We start from the raw sequence: 17,749 nt of genomic DNA, 5'->3' as shown, positions 1-17,749 counted from the left end.
TTTATAATATTATTTTTTATGGCTGAATTTATCGTTTATTTTGGATATTTAATTATGTGGTAGAATTTATATTTAGGTTAAATTTCTTTAATCCATTCTTTTTGAAATTGTATATAATCTTTATTTTTTTGGCTGATTGATTGATGAGCTAGCTGGTAATTTATCAAAAAGAACTTAAAAATACTGCTATTAAATTTTACTAGCATTAAAAAAGCTATGGCTAATTGAAAATAAATGATAGTAAATTTATTTATGAGATATTTATTTATTCTTTCGAGATTAAATCTTTAGATGTGTTTTCTTTTAAGTGCTTAAAATTGTACTGTTCATGTTAAAATTGGGCTAATATCTGTGATGTTGTTGATATTAATTATTGATTCTGTATGAGAAACTTAATATATAAAATTAAATATTTAATAAAGAGCTATTAATTGATTGATAGATTGAATAAATATAACTATTAACACATCAGTGAGTGTAGGTAGATTAAGAGTGGGATGGATGAATGTTTAAAAGAATGAATGAATGTATTAGTTAATGAATTAATCTATTGAGTTGAGAAGAAAGTAAAATTGAAATTTCTAATTTTGTTATAATTTTTATTCAAATCAATTAAATTTTCTAATTTAAGAAAAGTTTAGATTCCGATAAGGTTATCCATAAGTATTACTTAGTAAATTATTGTTATCATCGTCATCATCGTCATCGAAAAAATCAGAATCAGATATGTGATTCTTCTGGTATTTTTTATCAATATCATTCATGGAATTATAAGTCGGCACTGGAGTGCAGTTCATGATAGTTTCAATGTAACCTATTATAAAAATTAAATTTTAAGCATCTAACGTTTTAATAAGAATTATCTTCGGAATATTTTCTGAGTTTTCTTATTATTTAAAAGCAAATAATTAATTATTATTTACCTTTATTTATTTTGGAATGAGGATGTTGGTTTTCGACATATTTTATAGCTTGTTAGACTTTCATGTTTTTAAAGTAAGTATAATAACCGATGACACATTGGGGAGATCTGAACATACCAGCTGTGCAGTGAACATACACTCTCTTTATATTTATTTTTTTAGATATTTAGTAAGTTGCTCATATAAGTTGTTAGTAATTTAAATAATATAAGGACTATAAAGTTAAGTATAAATAATATTTGTTATACTTTCATTGTGGAGACTAAATAGTTTAAAAGACGGGAAACATCCTGCAGTTTGTAACACATGTCTATGACATCCATATCGATAACTGGGAAATGAAATGGTTGAATGTTATAAGTCTTATAGAAACGGAGGAGCTTTATGTATGCTGCTCCCTTAAGTTACATATCTTTTTCAGTTTATAGATTAAGCACTGCCCTTATGCCTCTCTCACTCAGTTCTTTAACATCTTCTTCGCTTTGAGGATAGGGACCTTATTATTAAATGTAAGTTAAAAGTGTTTAAAAGTGAATTTGTCGGGTTGACTAATTAAATTATTCTGTACTATTTAATACATAGGCTTTATTTTTAGAAGCCTATTAAATTCATCAAAATTCTTAATTTCTATGAAGGAAAATAAAAAATTTGATCTAAATTTCAGTATTTATTTGAAAGAAATTTTTAATTAATAAAATGCATGTATGTAATTATGTTTTTTTGATAGTTTTTGTTTAAATTCTTAGTTTTTTATTACGTAATAATTAAATTACCTAGATAAATATTATCGTCTATTTTCGTGACCTAGAACTTGCTCGAAAACGAATTGTCGTTGATTTCAATGTGAATCTAATAGATTTTGATAAAATATGAGTTCATTGAACATGTATGATTTAAAGATTAAAAGATAAATAGGTGAACCAATTTTCAATTTTGATAATTTTTCTATCAAAATTGAGTAAACTCAAAAAGTAAAGAAAGAAGTTTTTTTTCAGGAAAGCATTAATAATTATAATTAATTCAATTACATGCTTTGGAGGCTATTTAATCTGAAGTTTCCTAGGTTGTCTGTCTATTATCAGCATTTAATTTGTATCTTTTTTTGCGTATGTGTATTTAATTTTTTGCTTGTGAGCTTTAACAAGAAGAGTCTTTTCAAAGAATACGGTCTAGCTTAAGTCAGCAAAGTTTGTTTACACAACTCTTTCCATTTTGGAGGGAGATTCATATGTGCCAATTTCTTCACAATCTCCCAAAACGTATAAATCTTTGTCATTCTTGGCTTCAAATAACCTGAGAATAACTTTTCTTAGACTCCAAAAGTCATCTTTTTTAATAATAAAAGTTTAATGTGCCAATTAAATGTGTGATGAAAAAATGAATAAAAGATAAAATTAATTTTTTTCTATCTTTGGAAATGTTTGAAGAGTTGTTTAATATTATTGAAAGCTTATTTATTTTGTTTGATTGTTAATGTGTGTGTGTGTATATATGTATGTTAGTAATTAATTATGTGGTAAAATAATTGTGTTTATTAGTTATTTTGAAAATCACGATTTGCAAAATATCTCTTTTTTGATAATTAAATGTGATAGAATGAATGTTCATTCTTTATTATTTCTTAGGATTGATTGAAAATCACAAAAATGAATACCAGTATATTTAAACACTTAACAAGCAAAATAAAATTTCCCAACACACAGTATCCAAATTATAGAAAATAAATAATGCTTATTTTAATAAAATGTACTCAAGCAAAGCTGACTAACTTCAGGGAAGTAGAATGAACGATTTGGACCTTCTTCCCACAAAATGAGATACTATTCGGGATATACTGTGTTGGCCAAGCAATATTTGTATTCGATGAGTTTATCTAGTTCTGCAGAGTCGATTTCACTTGAGGCAAGTGAAGCAACCCAATAATGTCCCTTTTGTAATAAAAGGAATTGATGAAATCGAGTATATTTTAAATATAATTGAATGAGGCTTCATTTTATCGTTTAATAAATAAAGTGATTAAAAGGGAGTTTTCAGATATCTATCTAACTAATTTGCTTGATTTATTTAAAGACTTATTTATTTATATTTATAGTCGTCTATGAGTTTTATTAGTCAAAATATAATTTATTTGGTGGTTTTTCTCAGCTCATAAATGGGAGGCATCGAAAAACCAATTGATATGCAAAGCTCATGATGACTAAGATATAATTGTATTAGGAGCACTAAAAAGTCAAATATTTTTTACCCATACTCTACATGAAATATTATTAACTAATGAATGAGTGCTAGCAATTAGTAGGTTTAACTAATAATACAATTAATACTTTTTAAATTAATTTGTTAATTAATTAATTAATTAATCAATAGATTAATTGAATTAGAAGTGCTACTCCTACTACACACAATAAATCTTAATTAAATCAATCAGTTCTTACAATAAATGATATCATTTCAATTAAATCACATTTATTCGCCTTTTTTCAATTTACTCCAATGTTAAATTAATTTAATTACTTCTGTCCATTTCATAAGAAGAGATTTCTCTATTCGCCACTTACCAAGAGCTTTTATTGATCCTACAACGTAGAGTGATTAGCCAAATGTGGCCTGATAATGTATTTTGAATTTAACTTATGATTAATGCTTCTTTACAAGCGATGCAGTCGAAAATCCTGATATTTGCGTGGAGCTTGAAATGGTGTCTGTAGAACTTTCGGAACTGCCTTGTGTTGTGGATGGAGTTGCCTATGCTGCTGTTGACAAGGCCTCTGAATCATCCTATGGATTATCTGCGAGAAAACCCATAAACCTTACGGTTTTTGCTTTTTTTTTGCTTTCAATTAGTTGAGTCAAGTTTTCTTATTAGGGAATCGCTATTTATTTAGAAAAAAGCAAACAAACACTGAATGTATGCTTTCAATTTTCTCTCACACTTTATTAAATCTTTGGTTTTTCTTTTTATTTGTTTGTTTATTTAATGTTTGTTAGTATTTGAATTCTTATCTTTACGAAACAAAATATAAGTAATAAATTAAAAATTTAATATTTACTATTCATTAGAATTTATTGAAAATTTAATAATGAGTGTGCAATCATTATTAATTTATCTAGTTATATTGTTTAGTTGTAGATCAGTTCAATTCAATTCATCTTTCATTCTGATAAAATAGCAAAATCTATTAATCCTTTCTTCATAAATCAATCATTTTTATTTATCTGAAAATAATTTATTTTTTTTCCATCCTTAAATATCTACATGAATATGCAAAACAAGGTACTGTCAAAGTGCAGCAAAATGGTATTCTTTTTAAATTACTCTGATCTTTATTATACTCTCATTTTACTTTTTAAAAATAAAACTAAAATATCTCTCACTGATTCTTCAAGAATCTTTGTAATTATGTATATTAATTTCTTTTTTAAAATTAATTAGCCTTTCTTTCTATTTTCCCATTCTATTTCAAAGTAATTAGTTTATTAGCATATATTCTGAAATAACCAAAGAATTACATTTATAACGAAATTAAAAAACCTATTTTCAAAACAGGAATTGTATTTAGCAATAACCATTTGTATGATTTAAATACCTTTCCATTAAATTTGATGATATAAGAACTTCGTAGATGTTTAAAAGAATAATTTTTAATGTAAAAGAAGAAAAGAATACGAATAAAGATTGAATATAGAGTAAATTTGAGTGTAGCATGAATAAATACATCACCAAACAAAAAAAACAAGACTCGTATAACGCTAGTCCTTTCAAATCTAATCACATAAGTTATATATACTTCAGTATAGTCCGCTCATTATATAAAAAGATAATTAAAAACTTTATGCAAAGACACACCTTTCATCATAAATCTGAATAATCAAAATAAAATAAATAAGTAAAACTAAAGTTGCTTAATAATTAATTATTTATGATGAGACCAAACCGTTTACATTTTTTAATTTTTTAAAATACACAAAAGCTTTCTTTGCGTTGCTTATGAAATTAAAAAAATAAATAACAATATCAAATTATAAATATAATCAATACATACAAAAATTACATTAAAAATTTACATTACAAATAAACTTTTCTTATATTATTTCATTCAACATAATTTCTTATTTTGATTTTATATTTAGATTTATTTTTTTCTTATTCACAACTCTTTAAATAAATTTTTAATCACTTAATTTTCAGAAAAAATTCAATTTTCTTGTTGATCTTACTCGTATTCTTACCATGTTTCTTATTCCTCATATTATTTCATTTTATTCTCATCATGAGCATTCTATTGTTTCCTTTCACCTGCATTGTCTTGGGTCTTATTAAATATTAGCATTTGGAAAAAAGACTCCTTCCTTGGTGAGAGCTATTACCTGTGCTTTTTGGTGCTTTTGGACAAATGCTGAGAGTCTTTTCTGAAAGTTTAATATTCTGACTAATTTTGTTATATAATATGCAATATTAGATAAAAAATCGTCATCTTAGTCCATATAAATTATTTACGTGCTTATTTTAATTAAAAATGTTCTAATCTTTAGTCAACCCAGGAATTCTGATTATTATATATTATATAAATATTAAGTAAATTTATATTCAAAATTGTGTCCTAAATACGGACAATCAGAAACTAAAAATACTAATTTATTAAGTGTCATAATTTAAACACTATCTTAACAAAATATCAAAATTGCTCATCATCTATTTGCTTAGCTTTAAATTATTTAGATATTACTGTATCAATCACGTTTTTAAAGCATTCTTTTACATGAATTTTATGTTTTGAGTTGAACAACTTTGATAGTGAAAATATAGTACCATATTTTTAATAAATCATACTTTATTTAGTAAATGTAATTCCACTTTTCTAATCATTCTAAAGTCTTCAATTAAATTCAATAAAAAATACCACATTAATACTGTTAAAGGAAAATATATTGATTTAATCTTTCTTTATATTTAGACATAAACGTATCTTAATTATTTCGCAGTGTTTGTTGGTAAAATACCGTAAAAAAACCAATAATATTTACTCTGATTAAGAATTTGGTGAGGTAAATTCCCCAACATAAGGAGATTACTATAAAGAGAGTGATTGATGAAGAATCTAGTTTTGTCTACTGGATTTAACTGGGGAATAAAATTGTGTTGTCTAATTAAGCTTTGAGTCAGAAAAGTAGAAACTCATGTATTCCTTTACTTTAGGAGGGGAGGCATTGTATATTTTATGAGTTGATTACTTTGGGTATTTTTATTTATAAAATCTGTACTATTTTATCGCTTCTATGTGTTTGCTGTTCTTCTTAAAATTGTTCAGCTGCAAAGGAGACTTTCCCCATTAGTAAAAGCTTTAAGGAATCTTATTCTCTTCTCTTTATTAATTTCTCAAAGCACTTTGATTTTCATACTTTTTTTGGTCCTCCAAAAGCTGATTAACCTGTCTAAAATATATCCACAAGCAAATTTGAATTAATCGCCCACAGCTTAACCTACATATATTAATATTGCATATTCATTAATTTATTATAACTATTGACTTAGTAAAAAAAGTAAATAAATATATTCCCCAACTATACATACTATAACACATTACACTCAAACAATATTTTTAATATAAATTTGAGGCTATCTAAATAGCTAATTAATTCATTTAGGTGACTAAAAGCTCATCGAATGATGTGAGACAATATTCATTCATTAATAAGAAATAATTATATCAGTTTACAATAAGTAGAAGAAAATAATACAAACTTTAATCATTATTATCATAAATTCTATTCTTTCAAATTAATTATTTCTTTATTTATAAATATCTACATTCAAAATATCTTTCTTTTTTTAATAATTATTTCATCTTAACTGCATATTTTTTTTAAAAAACTTGCAAATTATCCCACTTCAAGAAAAATTATTTTTATAAACATTTGCATTTTTACAAATGACTAAAATTAAAACATATTTTTTCATATTTTATTTGGGCTAAATATTTTTTAGCTTTAAACTCGATTTTTTATTGGTTATAAATATATTTAGTAGGAAAAAATTCAAATTTTGATCTAATCAATAATAAATACTTAAACTAAGGATCGAATGTATGCTATTCATGCTGGTCACATGCTATTACTTTGGCTATTTTGCTAATGACTTCTTCATGCTTATGACTTTAAAAGATTCTTCTGGTTATTTCTGACCATTGATCTATAAGATAATAAATAAATAATTAATACTTTTTAAGATTATTATTGTTTATTTAAAATTGATTTTAAAATTTTTTAAATTTTTAAAGATTTTTACCAACTGATACATGTAGGTCATCGAGAATTAAAAAATCACTTTCATAACCTTTTAAATATTCTATTATAATGTTTCTTGTTCTATAGTAAAAACTGCAGAGACTCTTTTTATTATCTTACTCAAACAAAAACAAAATTAATCTAAATTCTTGTATCCTTTGGCTTTTTTTGTCCAATTCTCTAATCATTTTCCAAGCAAGTGCACTGCTCTTTTGAATGCATTGAAACTTCAAATACTAATTCATATTTAAAATTTTATTTTTTCATTTTTTTGGTGCTTTAATATTTTAATGCTAAAGTTTATTATAATCAATTAATTATTCAATTACAACGTAGCTCATGAAGAAGTTTACAATAGAATCTGACTTATTTTCTTCGTCATCTTCGTACTGTATGAGGTAAAGCTTGATGATATCTAAAAAACTTGATATTAAATCTTATTTATCTATTTCCTATTTTTACTTTTATTTAATTTAATGGTAAAATTATATTTAGATTATCTTGATAAAATTATACTAAATCAAAAGAATAAATTAATTTTACTTCAAAATCAGTTTCAGGAATCGCATCCCATTCATTTTAAATGAGATCTTTAATTTTTAAAATGTCTAAATTCCTTAAATAATTATCAAAATTCTGCATTTTTGCTTAGTTTAACTTGAGAAATGAACTTTTATTAATTTTTTTTTTTTTAATATTAGTAAAAAGTAGAGGATAAAACGAAAGGTGCAAAATAAATATTGTTTTGATATAATAATAACTAATTTTTATTTATTAAAAATACAATCCAAACGAATAAGTAATATTAAATATTTCTTAATGAATTTCCACTAAAATATTTGTGAAATTTAAAGTAGAATAAAAGTATTTATAATTTAATTAATAACTTAGTACAATAAAAAATTTGAAAATTGCATATAAAGTAATCAACATATATTTCAGTGTAAATAGTGTACACATGCGCCTATTGCGCAATAACCACAAGATAATTTATTAATTTACTTCATATTTTTTGATATCAAGAAACAAAAAATAAGAATAATAATAAAATAATCGCTTTTATAAATAAGTGTAATAAAAGAATAATTAAAAATCTCTTTAGGTAACTTTAAGAGCGCTTTTTTAAAATGAACATAAAAGATAAAACATCTATTTAGGTCGTTGATGATTCACTTTACGATTAGGATCCTGAATCAAGAGCTCAATCAGTATTTGATTTAAATAAATTATACGTTTTTCCTGGTTCAATGGAAAAAGCATTAATACACAGAGAAGCTAATTCATTAGGGGAAGAAGTTTAACAAAGTGTAAGACTTATGAATGAAGTTTGTGAGTGCTGCAAAAAAGTAGTCAAAGAAAAAAAATTAAACTTTTTTTGTCTCAGTGAAAATAAAAACATCTTAAAATGGGGATGGGGCGTTCCTCAATATCTCACTATTCAAAAACTTAACATCATTTTATTGACTTTAGTATTCTTTTTTTATTGCGGTGAATTCATAGTAGCTTCAAACAAATTATGCGATAACATATCTTAGTTTGATTTAATTATACCCGTTATCACATGTGATGAGTCTTTTAAAATGCAAATCGTCCCAGAAATAGTCCTAAAAATATTTTTTCAGAATCTTAAATATGGAAAATTTACAGCTCTTGTAATTGTTTTAGGATTTCTTATAGTATTTTACTTCTATGTTCAATTTTTTTATCGAAAATAATATCTTAATTAAGAAGATAGCAATTAACAAAATATAAAAGATGATAATATTACTTCCAGAAGTATATTAGTGTTAAACTTTCCTGACTTATCTTAGGATAAAATCGAAGAATTCTTTCAACACAAAATCAAAGAAAAGGTATTTATCTATTTAATTTAAATACTCAGATATTAATTCAAACCTTTCATTTGTAAATCATTTAAATTAATTTCATTATATTAAATTTAGTTAGGCTTGAACATTAAACCAAAAATAGAACAAATCTGCAAAATTTACAACTACCAAAAATTGAGTAGCATCTTTTAGGAATATATCAAAATGTATGAAAAAATGAATGTCCAAAAAGAAAATCTCACATAAAAAGATAAATAAAAAGCTTAAGAATTAAAGTAAAAAATAGATCTTATAAAGTAAAATGGTGCTTCCTATTCATATAGAGTTATAGTAACTTTTTAATACTAGTAAGATTGCATCATCGTTAAAAATTCCCTCAGAAGGTCTTTCATCTATGATATTGTTAATTATATACTTGTCAGAAAAATGAAGAAATTTACTACAACAGATTATTGCACTATTAAGTCAGCCAGTCATCCAAAAGACTACATGTAAATAAAATCATTAAAAAGACTAATTAAATTTTCTTAAATTTTTTAAACAATTTATATGAAAAATAATTCAAATTTCATTTCAATATTTTTTGTAAATTAAGTTTATTTTTTTTACTCTATTTTAAATAAAAAGTATTTCATACAAAATTTATTTGTCAATTTTACATAAAATTAAACTTTTTAAATATTTTAATCAAATCTTTTTTTATTTTTAATAAAGTTTTATGCAAATAATTTACTTACAAATTAATAAATATTTTATTCAAATTCTATTTTAAATAATTAAATAATTTTTTTCAATGTTTTTAATAATAAATTTATTTTTAAATTTAATTTTTTATTGATTTTCTTTTTCAACAAAACAATTTACTCTATTAAATGATCTCAATTTTAAATTAATTTTTATTTTTTATTTATTAAATTTTCTTAAATAAATAAATTTGTATTGTTTTTCTAACTATTTTATTTGTTATTATTTTCATAGTTGGGTGAATCTGGGAAGAAGCATAAAATCTAAAATGAGGTATTTAACTCTATCAGTGATTGTTTTTTCTATTTTAATTGGAGGATTAGGATATTTACTTTATTTAATGACTCAAGCTCTAAATAATTTAGAAGGAAATGAAAATTAAGATATTGATACTTCTACCAGGGTTGTGCAATATAGCATTTCGTTTGGCATATTTGCTATTGAAAAAATAATCCTCACCTTTTTGAAATATGTTTCATTAAAATCTCTGCATTTTAACAAAACTTCTTAGTTTAGGTTTTACATAAATTATGCTACTACTTTCTTATTAGCCTACTATGTTACTCTACCTTGCTATCTCTTCTTTTTAATCTCATCTGACTCTCTTTTCTCTACTTAGCAACAAAAAGTTCTTAGAACCTCTTCGTTCTTAAATGAAATGGTGGTTTAATTAGCTATGTCTATCAGTCTCTATATTTTTGATTTTTAATTTATCCTTCATTTTTACAAAAAATTTAAAATCTAAAAAATGTAATTATTTTTTTATTTAAATTTTATAAATTAACAAATAAATAAAAAAATAGGTTTAAATAAACTGGAAAAATTGAACTATGTTAAATAAATTTAAATTTGGCTATGCAAAAACCTGAATTAAATTTAGAAAAAAGATTTATTCTAATTTTTAAGTTATTAGCTTTCACTGGATTTTACATTTTTATATGTCCTTATAGTGTTCTTTTCATTTTGGGAGCATCGATTATTTTATACCTTATTGATAAATACATGATTATTATAAGGTATAGCATTTATAGCTATAGAAGTGCGAAGTATATTAAATCTAGTGCTACTCTATTGACAACTTGGATGGTTTTTATTGTTATAAGTGTATTTTTCTTAACAGAAGGGGAATAAATTAACTTTACAATATCCTAAGGGGTTTCAGATAATTATAATCTCAGCTTAAAGTATTATGTAGTTCTTTATATTATTTTGGGAATATTCATCTTCATAAATATTATTTAGCTGATAATTTACCCAATCATCAAAAATAAACTAAAGCTTAAAAAAGCAATTAATTAAAAAGAAGAAATGCAGGAATTCTAAACATACAGCTAACAAGAGATAAATTAAAAACTACTACCATTTAATAAAATTTCATAGTCTTTTTGTCAACTAGATAAAGACAACACAAATTCTTATATTTATTATTATTAGCTTTTTATAAGTTAATTTGATTGTAAAATACTTGATGACTTTTACAATTAAATACTGTGACTTTAAATCCTTTAGTATGAAATTATTATTGCTCTAATTTATTGTTTTAAATATTTATACTGTATGTATATCTTCATATATTAAGGTCTGATTATATATATTTGCACCAAAAATTTTCATTTTTTTGATTAAAAAAATATATTTTGAAAAATAGTTTGAAAGCAAATTAAAAGAAAAAAAAAATTATGATTAGGATAAGTAAAAAATATAGCAATAAAAATTAAATTAATACTAGAATTCTTTCAAAATTATTTTAAGTATTTAAATAGCAATTAAATTATTCATATAAAAGATATAAGCCTTTCAAAAGAATTTTTAGCATAAAAAATGAATGTAAATAGATGATGTTTTTATAAATTATAGTTTTTCAAATTAATAAATAAAAATTGTATGGTATTTTTTAGAAAACTTTTAAAAAATGTTTAAAATTTAGAAAATAGAACTAATTTTTGGTTGGAATAAGATCACTAAAAATATTTATAAACAAAAACACATTCATGAGAGCAAGAGTTTTAATTGTAAATAATCAATAAATGATTTCTTTTTGAATGTCAATAATTACAGTTTTTTTCATTAGTTCTAAATCGAGTTTTGATTCCCCTTAGCTTCAATTTTTAGATTTTGCAGCTTAATTTTCAGAAAGATTAACTACTTAGTTGTTCTAATCACTGTTTTAAGCACCATAAGATTGGTTTTGGAAATTTTACTAAGCAATCAAATTACTTAGTTGTTGGAGTTCTTCTTACATCTTGTCTTTTTCAGCAACAATCTGTTAAATATACTAGTCTTTTTCAACAAAAATCTGTTTATTTTCATCAAGAATCTGTTAATATTCAGTAAGATTTCATTTATTTTTATCGACGAACTGTTCAATAAACTAGTCTTTTAGAGCAATAATCTAGTCTTTTTGAGCAATAATCTTGTGTTTGAGCAAACTGAATGTTGTTTTTTAACAAGAAGGTTGCTTTATCAGTCAACATTCTTTAATAGACTTTCGTTTTCAGCTTTAAAGTACTTTTTTAAAATATTTTTATAATTTATTTGATCTTCTTGTTTACTTTGCATTTTTGGAAAAAATAGTTAATATTGTTATTTTTTTATTTCAAATCAATCATTTGTAAAATTTACAGATAATTGCTCTAATGATGAGCAATATTCACTTTTATAAAATCCTAGTTTTTTAAATTATTAAAAAATTTTAAGAGTATAAACCTCATTATTAAAGTTAAATATTGAGATTTAAGTTGCAGAAGTCTAACCAGCTTATTAGTCTTAATTCCCAACATTTAATTATTCTTTTGAAGATAATTCACCTTTAGAGATTAAAACTTTCTTCTGTACGTTATCCTGAGCTAAAATATTCTGAGAAAATTTAAAATAGGGATTTTTATAATAGCAAAATTATTTGATAAAAAAAAATAACAATCAATATTAACAATATTTTTCCAAAAATGAAAAGTTAACAAATATGTCAAAAAAATATTAAAAATATCTTAAAATAGGTACTTTAAAAAGAAAATGAAGATCTAGCAAATATGGTTGCTGATTATAGCAAGACTTTGGTTGAAAAAGAACAGGCTATTACTAAGATTATTACTGAAAATAAGCAGATTGCTGAAAAAAACGAGTAGATGTTAGAGTTTATTGCTAAAAGAAAGGAGTAGATTGAACAGATTAAGGCTGAAAAAGAGAAGAAGATGTAGATTGCTGCTCAATAAGAAAAAGAAATCTAAAGACTGCGTAATTTGATTATTTAGTAAAAAGCCTAAAACCAATCTCATGGTGCTTAAAATAATGATTAGAACAATAATATCTGAAAATTAAGCATCAAAATCTAAAAATTGAAGCTTAGGGATATCAAAACTTGACTTAGAACTAATCAAAATATTGTAATTATAGACATTCAAAAAAAGAAGCTTCATTTATTGATTGTATATTTATAAAATGAAAACTTTTGCGCCGATGTATTAATATGTTTTTTTATGTATGTATTTTTATTGATCTAATTTCAATCAAACATTAGTTCTATTTTATCAAAATTTTAAATATTTTTTTAAAGTTTTCTAAAAAATACCATGTAATTATTATTTATTAATTTGAATGAATTATACTTTAATTAAATAATCATCTATTTATATTTATTTTTTATGCTAAAAATTATTTTAAAAAGCTTATATTTTTTATATTAATAATTTTGCTATTACAATTGCTCAGGATAGTATACAGAAGAATATTTTTAGTCTCTAAAGGTGAATTCTCCTCAAAAGAATAATTAAATGTTGGGAATTAAGAATAATAAGCGGGTTAGACTTCTGCAACTTAAATCTCAATATTTAACTTTAATAATGAGGTTTATACTCTTAAAATTTTTTAATAATTTAAAAACTAGGATTTTATAAAAGTGAATTTTGCTCATCATTAGAGCAATTATCTGTAAATTTTACAAATGATTGATTTGAAATAAAAAAATAACAATATTAACTATTTTTTCCAAAAATGCAAAGTAAACGATAAGATCAAATATATTAAAAAGTACTTTGACGCTGAAAACAAAAGACTATTAAAGACTGTTGACAGATAAAGCAAGCTTCTTGTTGAAAAACAACATTCAATTTGCTCAAACACACTAGATTATTACTCAAAAAGACTAGTTTATTGAACAGATCGTTGCTGAAAATAAATTAATTCTTGCTGAATATTAACAGATACTTGCTGAAAATAAACATTTTTTTGTTGAAAAAGACTAGTATATTTAACAGATTGTTGCTGAAAAAGACAAGATGTAAGAAGAACTTCAATAATTGCGTAATTTGATTGCTTGGTTAGTAAAATTCCCATTACCAATCTTATGGTGCTTAAAACAGTGATTAGAACAACTAAGTAGTTAATCTTTCTGAAAATTAAGCTGCAAAATCTAAAAATTGAAGTTAAGGGGAATCAAAAGTTGATTTAGAACAAATTATTGATATTCAAAAAGGAATCATTTATTGATTATTCACAAATATAACTCTTGCTCTAATTATGTGTTATTTTTATACATGTTTTTAGTGATCTTATTCCAGCCGCCAAACATTAGTTCTATTTTCTAAATTTTAAACATTTTTTAAAAGTTTTCTAAAAAATACCATACAATTTTTATTTATTAATTTGAAAAACTATACTTTAATAAAAACATCATCTATTTACATTCATATTTTATGCTAAAAAATCTTTTGAAAGGCTTATTTATATCTTTTATATGAATAATTTAATTGCTATTTAAATACTTAAAATAATTTTGAAAGAATTCTAGTATTATTTTAATTTTTATTGCTATATTTTTTACTTATCCTAATCATAATTTTCCTTTTCTATTAATTTGCTTTCAAGCTATTTTTCAAAATATATTTTTTAAAAATTAAGTACTTGATTTGTATTTTGAATGGATTGATGTTTTTTCTTTAAAAAGCGAAGAATAAAAATTAGATTTCTTATTCAAAACAAAAAATAAGATATTAAATAAATAAATTTTTAATTATCTAAAGTTAAAAAATAAGAAGCTTTTAGTAAAAGATATATTTTATAAGCAAACCATTACAGAAAAAATTTATAATAAAATTAAAATAAAAAAGAATATATTTTAATTGGATCGATTTGATATTAATTAACTGGCAGTTATTTGTAAAAAAAGAAATTAGTATTACTTTTCAAAACAACAATTTTATTATTAAAAAATTAAAAATTATGACTTCAAAAGCTTTACAAAATAATTTTAACATGATTTAACTTAAGATCTGTAAATTTATCTAATTAAATATTAATGAAATTAAGCTAAAAGCTTAAATGATGAGAAATTTTACAATCTGAGCGTTTTAAGGTTCGAAACTAAGACCTATTATGCCAAATTATTTTCCTCCAAGTATTTCACTTGGAGGGTAACATTTTACAACATTTTTAAAAACTTTTTAACAAATTTTAAACTAGAATTTTTTCAAATAGGACTAAATAAATAACTGACCATCTCTAATTCCTACTATATATATTTTTAAGTATATGTTTAAATACAAATATTAAGATTAAATAATAAATTTAAAATAATTTTTCTATGATATCTCTTCATAAAATCAAATATATAAATTAATATTTGATAATTAATTAATTATTATATTTATTTGTTCTTTTTATCAATTTATAATTAATTAATAAATTAATTAAATTTCATAAATTGCTATTCAATATTTTTGAAGAAAAAAAAAATGATATAATAGATTAAAAAATATAACTAATTAGAAGAAGTAATTATTAATTTTTGTATTAATATCCTTTTTATTTATATAAATTAATAAAAAAAGTTTTTAAGCTCTTCACTTTTATCTCATTAGGTTCTCCTTATTAATCTGAGGTATATTTAATTAAAAAATATTATTTTTATTATTATTAATATTTTTTGTACATTTAAATTTCAATTTATTTAAATAAATAATTTTATTATAGAAATTATAATCATTATTTATTGATTTTTATTAAAACAAAAATTTTTTAGATATTTTAACTTAATTTTCATTTCAATTTTTTATTTTTTATTGTTTGATATTTTTTCATCATTTTTTTCTATTAAAACTTACACATAATAAAAGCAGTTTATTTGTTTTGCATTGTAATATTTTTTATAATAAAAGTTAATTTAAAACATTATATATATCTTTTAATTTATTTGATTTGTTTTCCTTTTTCTTTTTATTATTATTTCTTATTTTTTCATTCTTTATTAAATTTATTAATTATTAATTAATCTTATTATTTCATATTATTTCTAATAATATATATCTCATATTCTTATAACATATCATTTTTTTTGAAAAAAATTGTGCTTGCTTTTTTCGTTCTTTCTTTGTTAATTTAGCTCATCATTTTATTTTCAACTTTTTCTTTTATTATTCAATAATTAATCTTATTATTTCATATTTTTCCTTCTAATTAACTATTTAATGATATATTTTTTGTTCAATATTTAAAAAGGGGAAATTAAATTGGTGATGAAGGTGCATCAGGCTTAGGTTCTGCTTTAGCAAATTGCATTAATCTCTCTAATTTGACACTTACCCTTTTGTAAAAACAGTTTGTTTGTTTTGGATTGTGATATTTTAAACTATAAAAATGAATATAAAATAAAAAAGCTCTTTGAATGTATTTGATAACTTTTATTTAATTTATTTTTTTATCTTTTTTATTGCATTAATATTATTTTATTTATTAATTTAAAGAATAATTTTTAATTTAAAAGTTTATTTTATTTTGATATTTATTTTAAAATTTACACAATTTTATTATAAACTTTTTAGATAAAAGAATAAATTATAATAATTCAAAGTAGTAAGCAAGTGTCTTAAATCAAAAAGATTAGTCGTCTTTAAGATATATTTCTGTTGATAAACAACTGGTGAAAAAAGGATGAATAAATATAAAATGTTTGAATAATATTATATATTTTATTATATAATATTTTGAAAAAGTGTTTTTAATCTAAAAAAAAATAGATAGATAAATTTTATTATAGATTTTATATTTATAAATAACATTCATATTTTTGTAAGTAAATAAATTATTTATCAAAATAAAAAATTAAATTTACTTAAATAAATTAAATCCTCTAAGCAAACCCCTTCGGTTTCTCCAAAAGCGATCAAATAATTTGAAACTTTTAGTTTTATATTATATCTTATTAAATTATATAAATGCAAAGCTTTTATATGCCGGTTATTTTTTAATCTTAAATATTATCAATCATATTTCTATCCTTATTTTATTTATCATGATTAATTAATTAGATTCCATAATTTAAACAATACCTCAAGGAGAAATCAAATTTTACTTTTTATTTTAACTTTTGTGGTTATTTTTTCTAAATAACTCCTCACTCTAGTTTATATGATTTTATACCAATCGAGGAATTACTGTAAATATTAAGGATAAATGTTTTGTACTTTTTATTTAAATGAATCAAATATTAAGAAAAATATAAATTATGGCGAATTTGAAAATATATTGACCCTAAATTTCGAGTAGTATGAGATCAAATAGTCAATTTCTTTATATTTTATTTGATCTCATTTTTATGCTCTAATTTAATTGTATCAACGCCAGGTTAATTACTTAATATTTTTATAATTAATTAATTTATTAATAAATTTGTAAAACAGGAATCTTATAAAATAAAAAAAAATGAAATAAAAACAGACAATATATTTTGAACTAAAAGATGTAATTTTTATTCTTTAATCTTTTGTTTAATTTTATTTTAATAATAAAAATAGTTTTTAAAATCTTCGTTTGAATCTCAATTTGATCTGAGTTTAGAGTTAAAGTAACTAAATTTAATATTTAAAAGCCTATTTTGCAAATCTTTTTATATCTAATAATAATCTATTGTTGAAAATTTAATAATTTTTATTTAGGGAAAAAGATTATTCCAGTTAAGAAGTATCAAATTTATAT

At 22.2% G+C, this 17,749-nt stretch overlaps 5 protein-coding genes across 5 annotated transcripts; 2 read left to right on the top strand and 3 right to left on the bottom strand. All coding sequences in view use genetic code 6, as the record gives it.

Annotated features, from left to right (window-relative positions):
* Positions 1-326: 326 nt before the first annotated feature.
* TTHERM_00633520 (dual specificity phosphatase domain protein) lies at positions 327-3,728 on the bottom strand (the record flags this gene model as incomplete). The annotated part of the gene is made up of 8 exons (XM_001010090.3): positions 327-391; positions 671-814; positions 924-1,065; positions 1,172-1,419; positions 1,697-1,772; positions 1,952-2,250; positions 2,674-2,851; positions 3,438-3,728. 8 exons carry the CDS (start codon positions 3,726-3,728, stop codon positions 327-329), a joined length of 1,443 nt encoding a protein of 480 aa, XP_001010090.2.
* Positions 3,729-5,119: 1,391 nt separating this feature from the next.
* On the bottom strand, positions 5,120-7,850 carry TTHERM_00633500 (hypothetical protein; the record flags this gene model as incomplete). Its single annotated transcript, XM_001010088.2, has 7 exons — positions 5,120-5,353; positions 5,422-5,470; positions 5,949-6,404; positions 6,990-7,113; positions 7,210-7,444; positions 7,538-7,669; positions 7,752-7,850. 7 exons carry the CDS (start codon positions 7,848-7,850, stop codon positions 5,120-5,122), a joined length of 1,329 nt encoding a protein of 442 aa, XP_001010088.2.
* Positions 7,851-8,335: 485 nt separating this feature from the next.
* TTHERM_00633480 (transmembrane protein, putative) lies at positions 8,336-11,275 on the top strand (the record flags this gene model as incomplete). The annotated part of the gene is made up of 4 exons (XM_001010086.2): positions 8,336-9,061; positions 9,152-9,528; positions 10,016-10,531; positions 10,585-11,275. 4 exons carry the CDS (start codon positions 8,336-8,338, stop codon positions 11,273-11,275), a joined length of 2,310 nt encoding a protein of 769 aa, XP_001010086.2.
* Positions 11,276-12,144: 869 nt separating this feature from the next.
* On the bottom strand, positions 12,145-13,197 carry TTHERM_000633479 (transmembrane protein, putative; the record flags this gene model as incomplete). The annotated part of the gene is made up of 1 exon (XM_012796114.1): positions 12,145-13,197. The coding sequence occupies one exon, from the start codon at positions 13,195-13,197 to the stop codon at positions 12,145-12,147; it is 1,053 nt and encodes a 350-aa protein (XP_012651568.1).
* Positions 13,198-13,422: 225 nt separating this feature from the next.
* On the top strand, positions 13,423-13,934 carry TTHERM_00633440 (hypothetical protein; the record flags this gene model as incomplete). The annotated part of the gene is made up of 2 exons (XM_001010082.2): positions 13,423-13,524; positions 13,665-13,934. The coding sequence occupies 2 exons, from the start codon at positions 13,423-13,425 to the stop codon at positions 13,932-13,934; spliced, it is 372 nt and encodes a 123-aa protein (XP_001010082.2).
* Positions 13,935-17,749: the final 3,815 nt, after the last annotated feature.

The sequence above is a fragment of the Tetrahymena thermophila genome (genome assembly GCF_000189635.1).
Source record: "Tetrahymena thermophila SB210 genomic scaffold scf_8254764, whole genome shotgun sequence".
In the NCBI taxonomy this organism is placed as follows: Eukaryota; Ciliophora; class Oligohymenophorea; order Hymenostomatida; family Tetrahymenidae; genus Tetrahymena; species Tetrahymena thermophila.
This window is presented reverse-complemented; position numbering and strand designations above follow the sequence as displayed.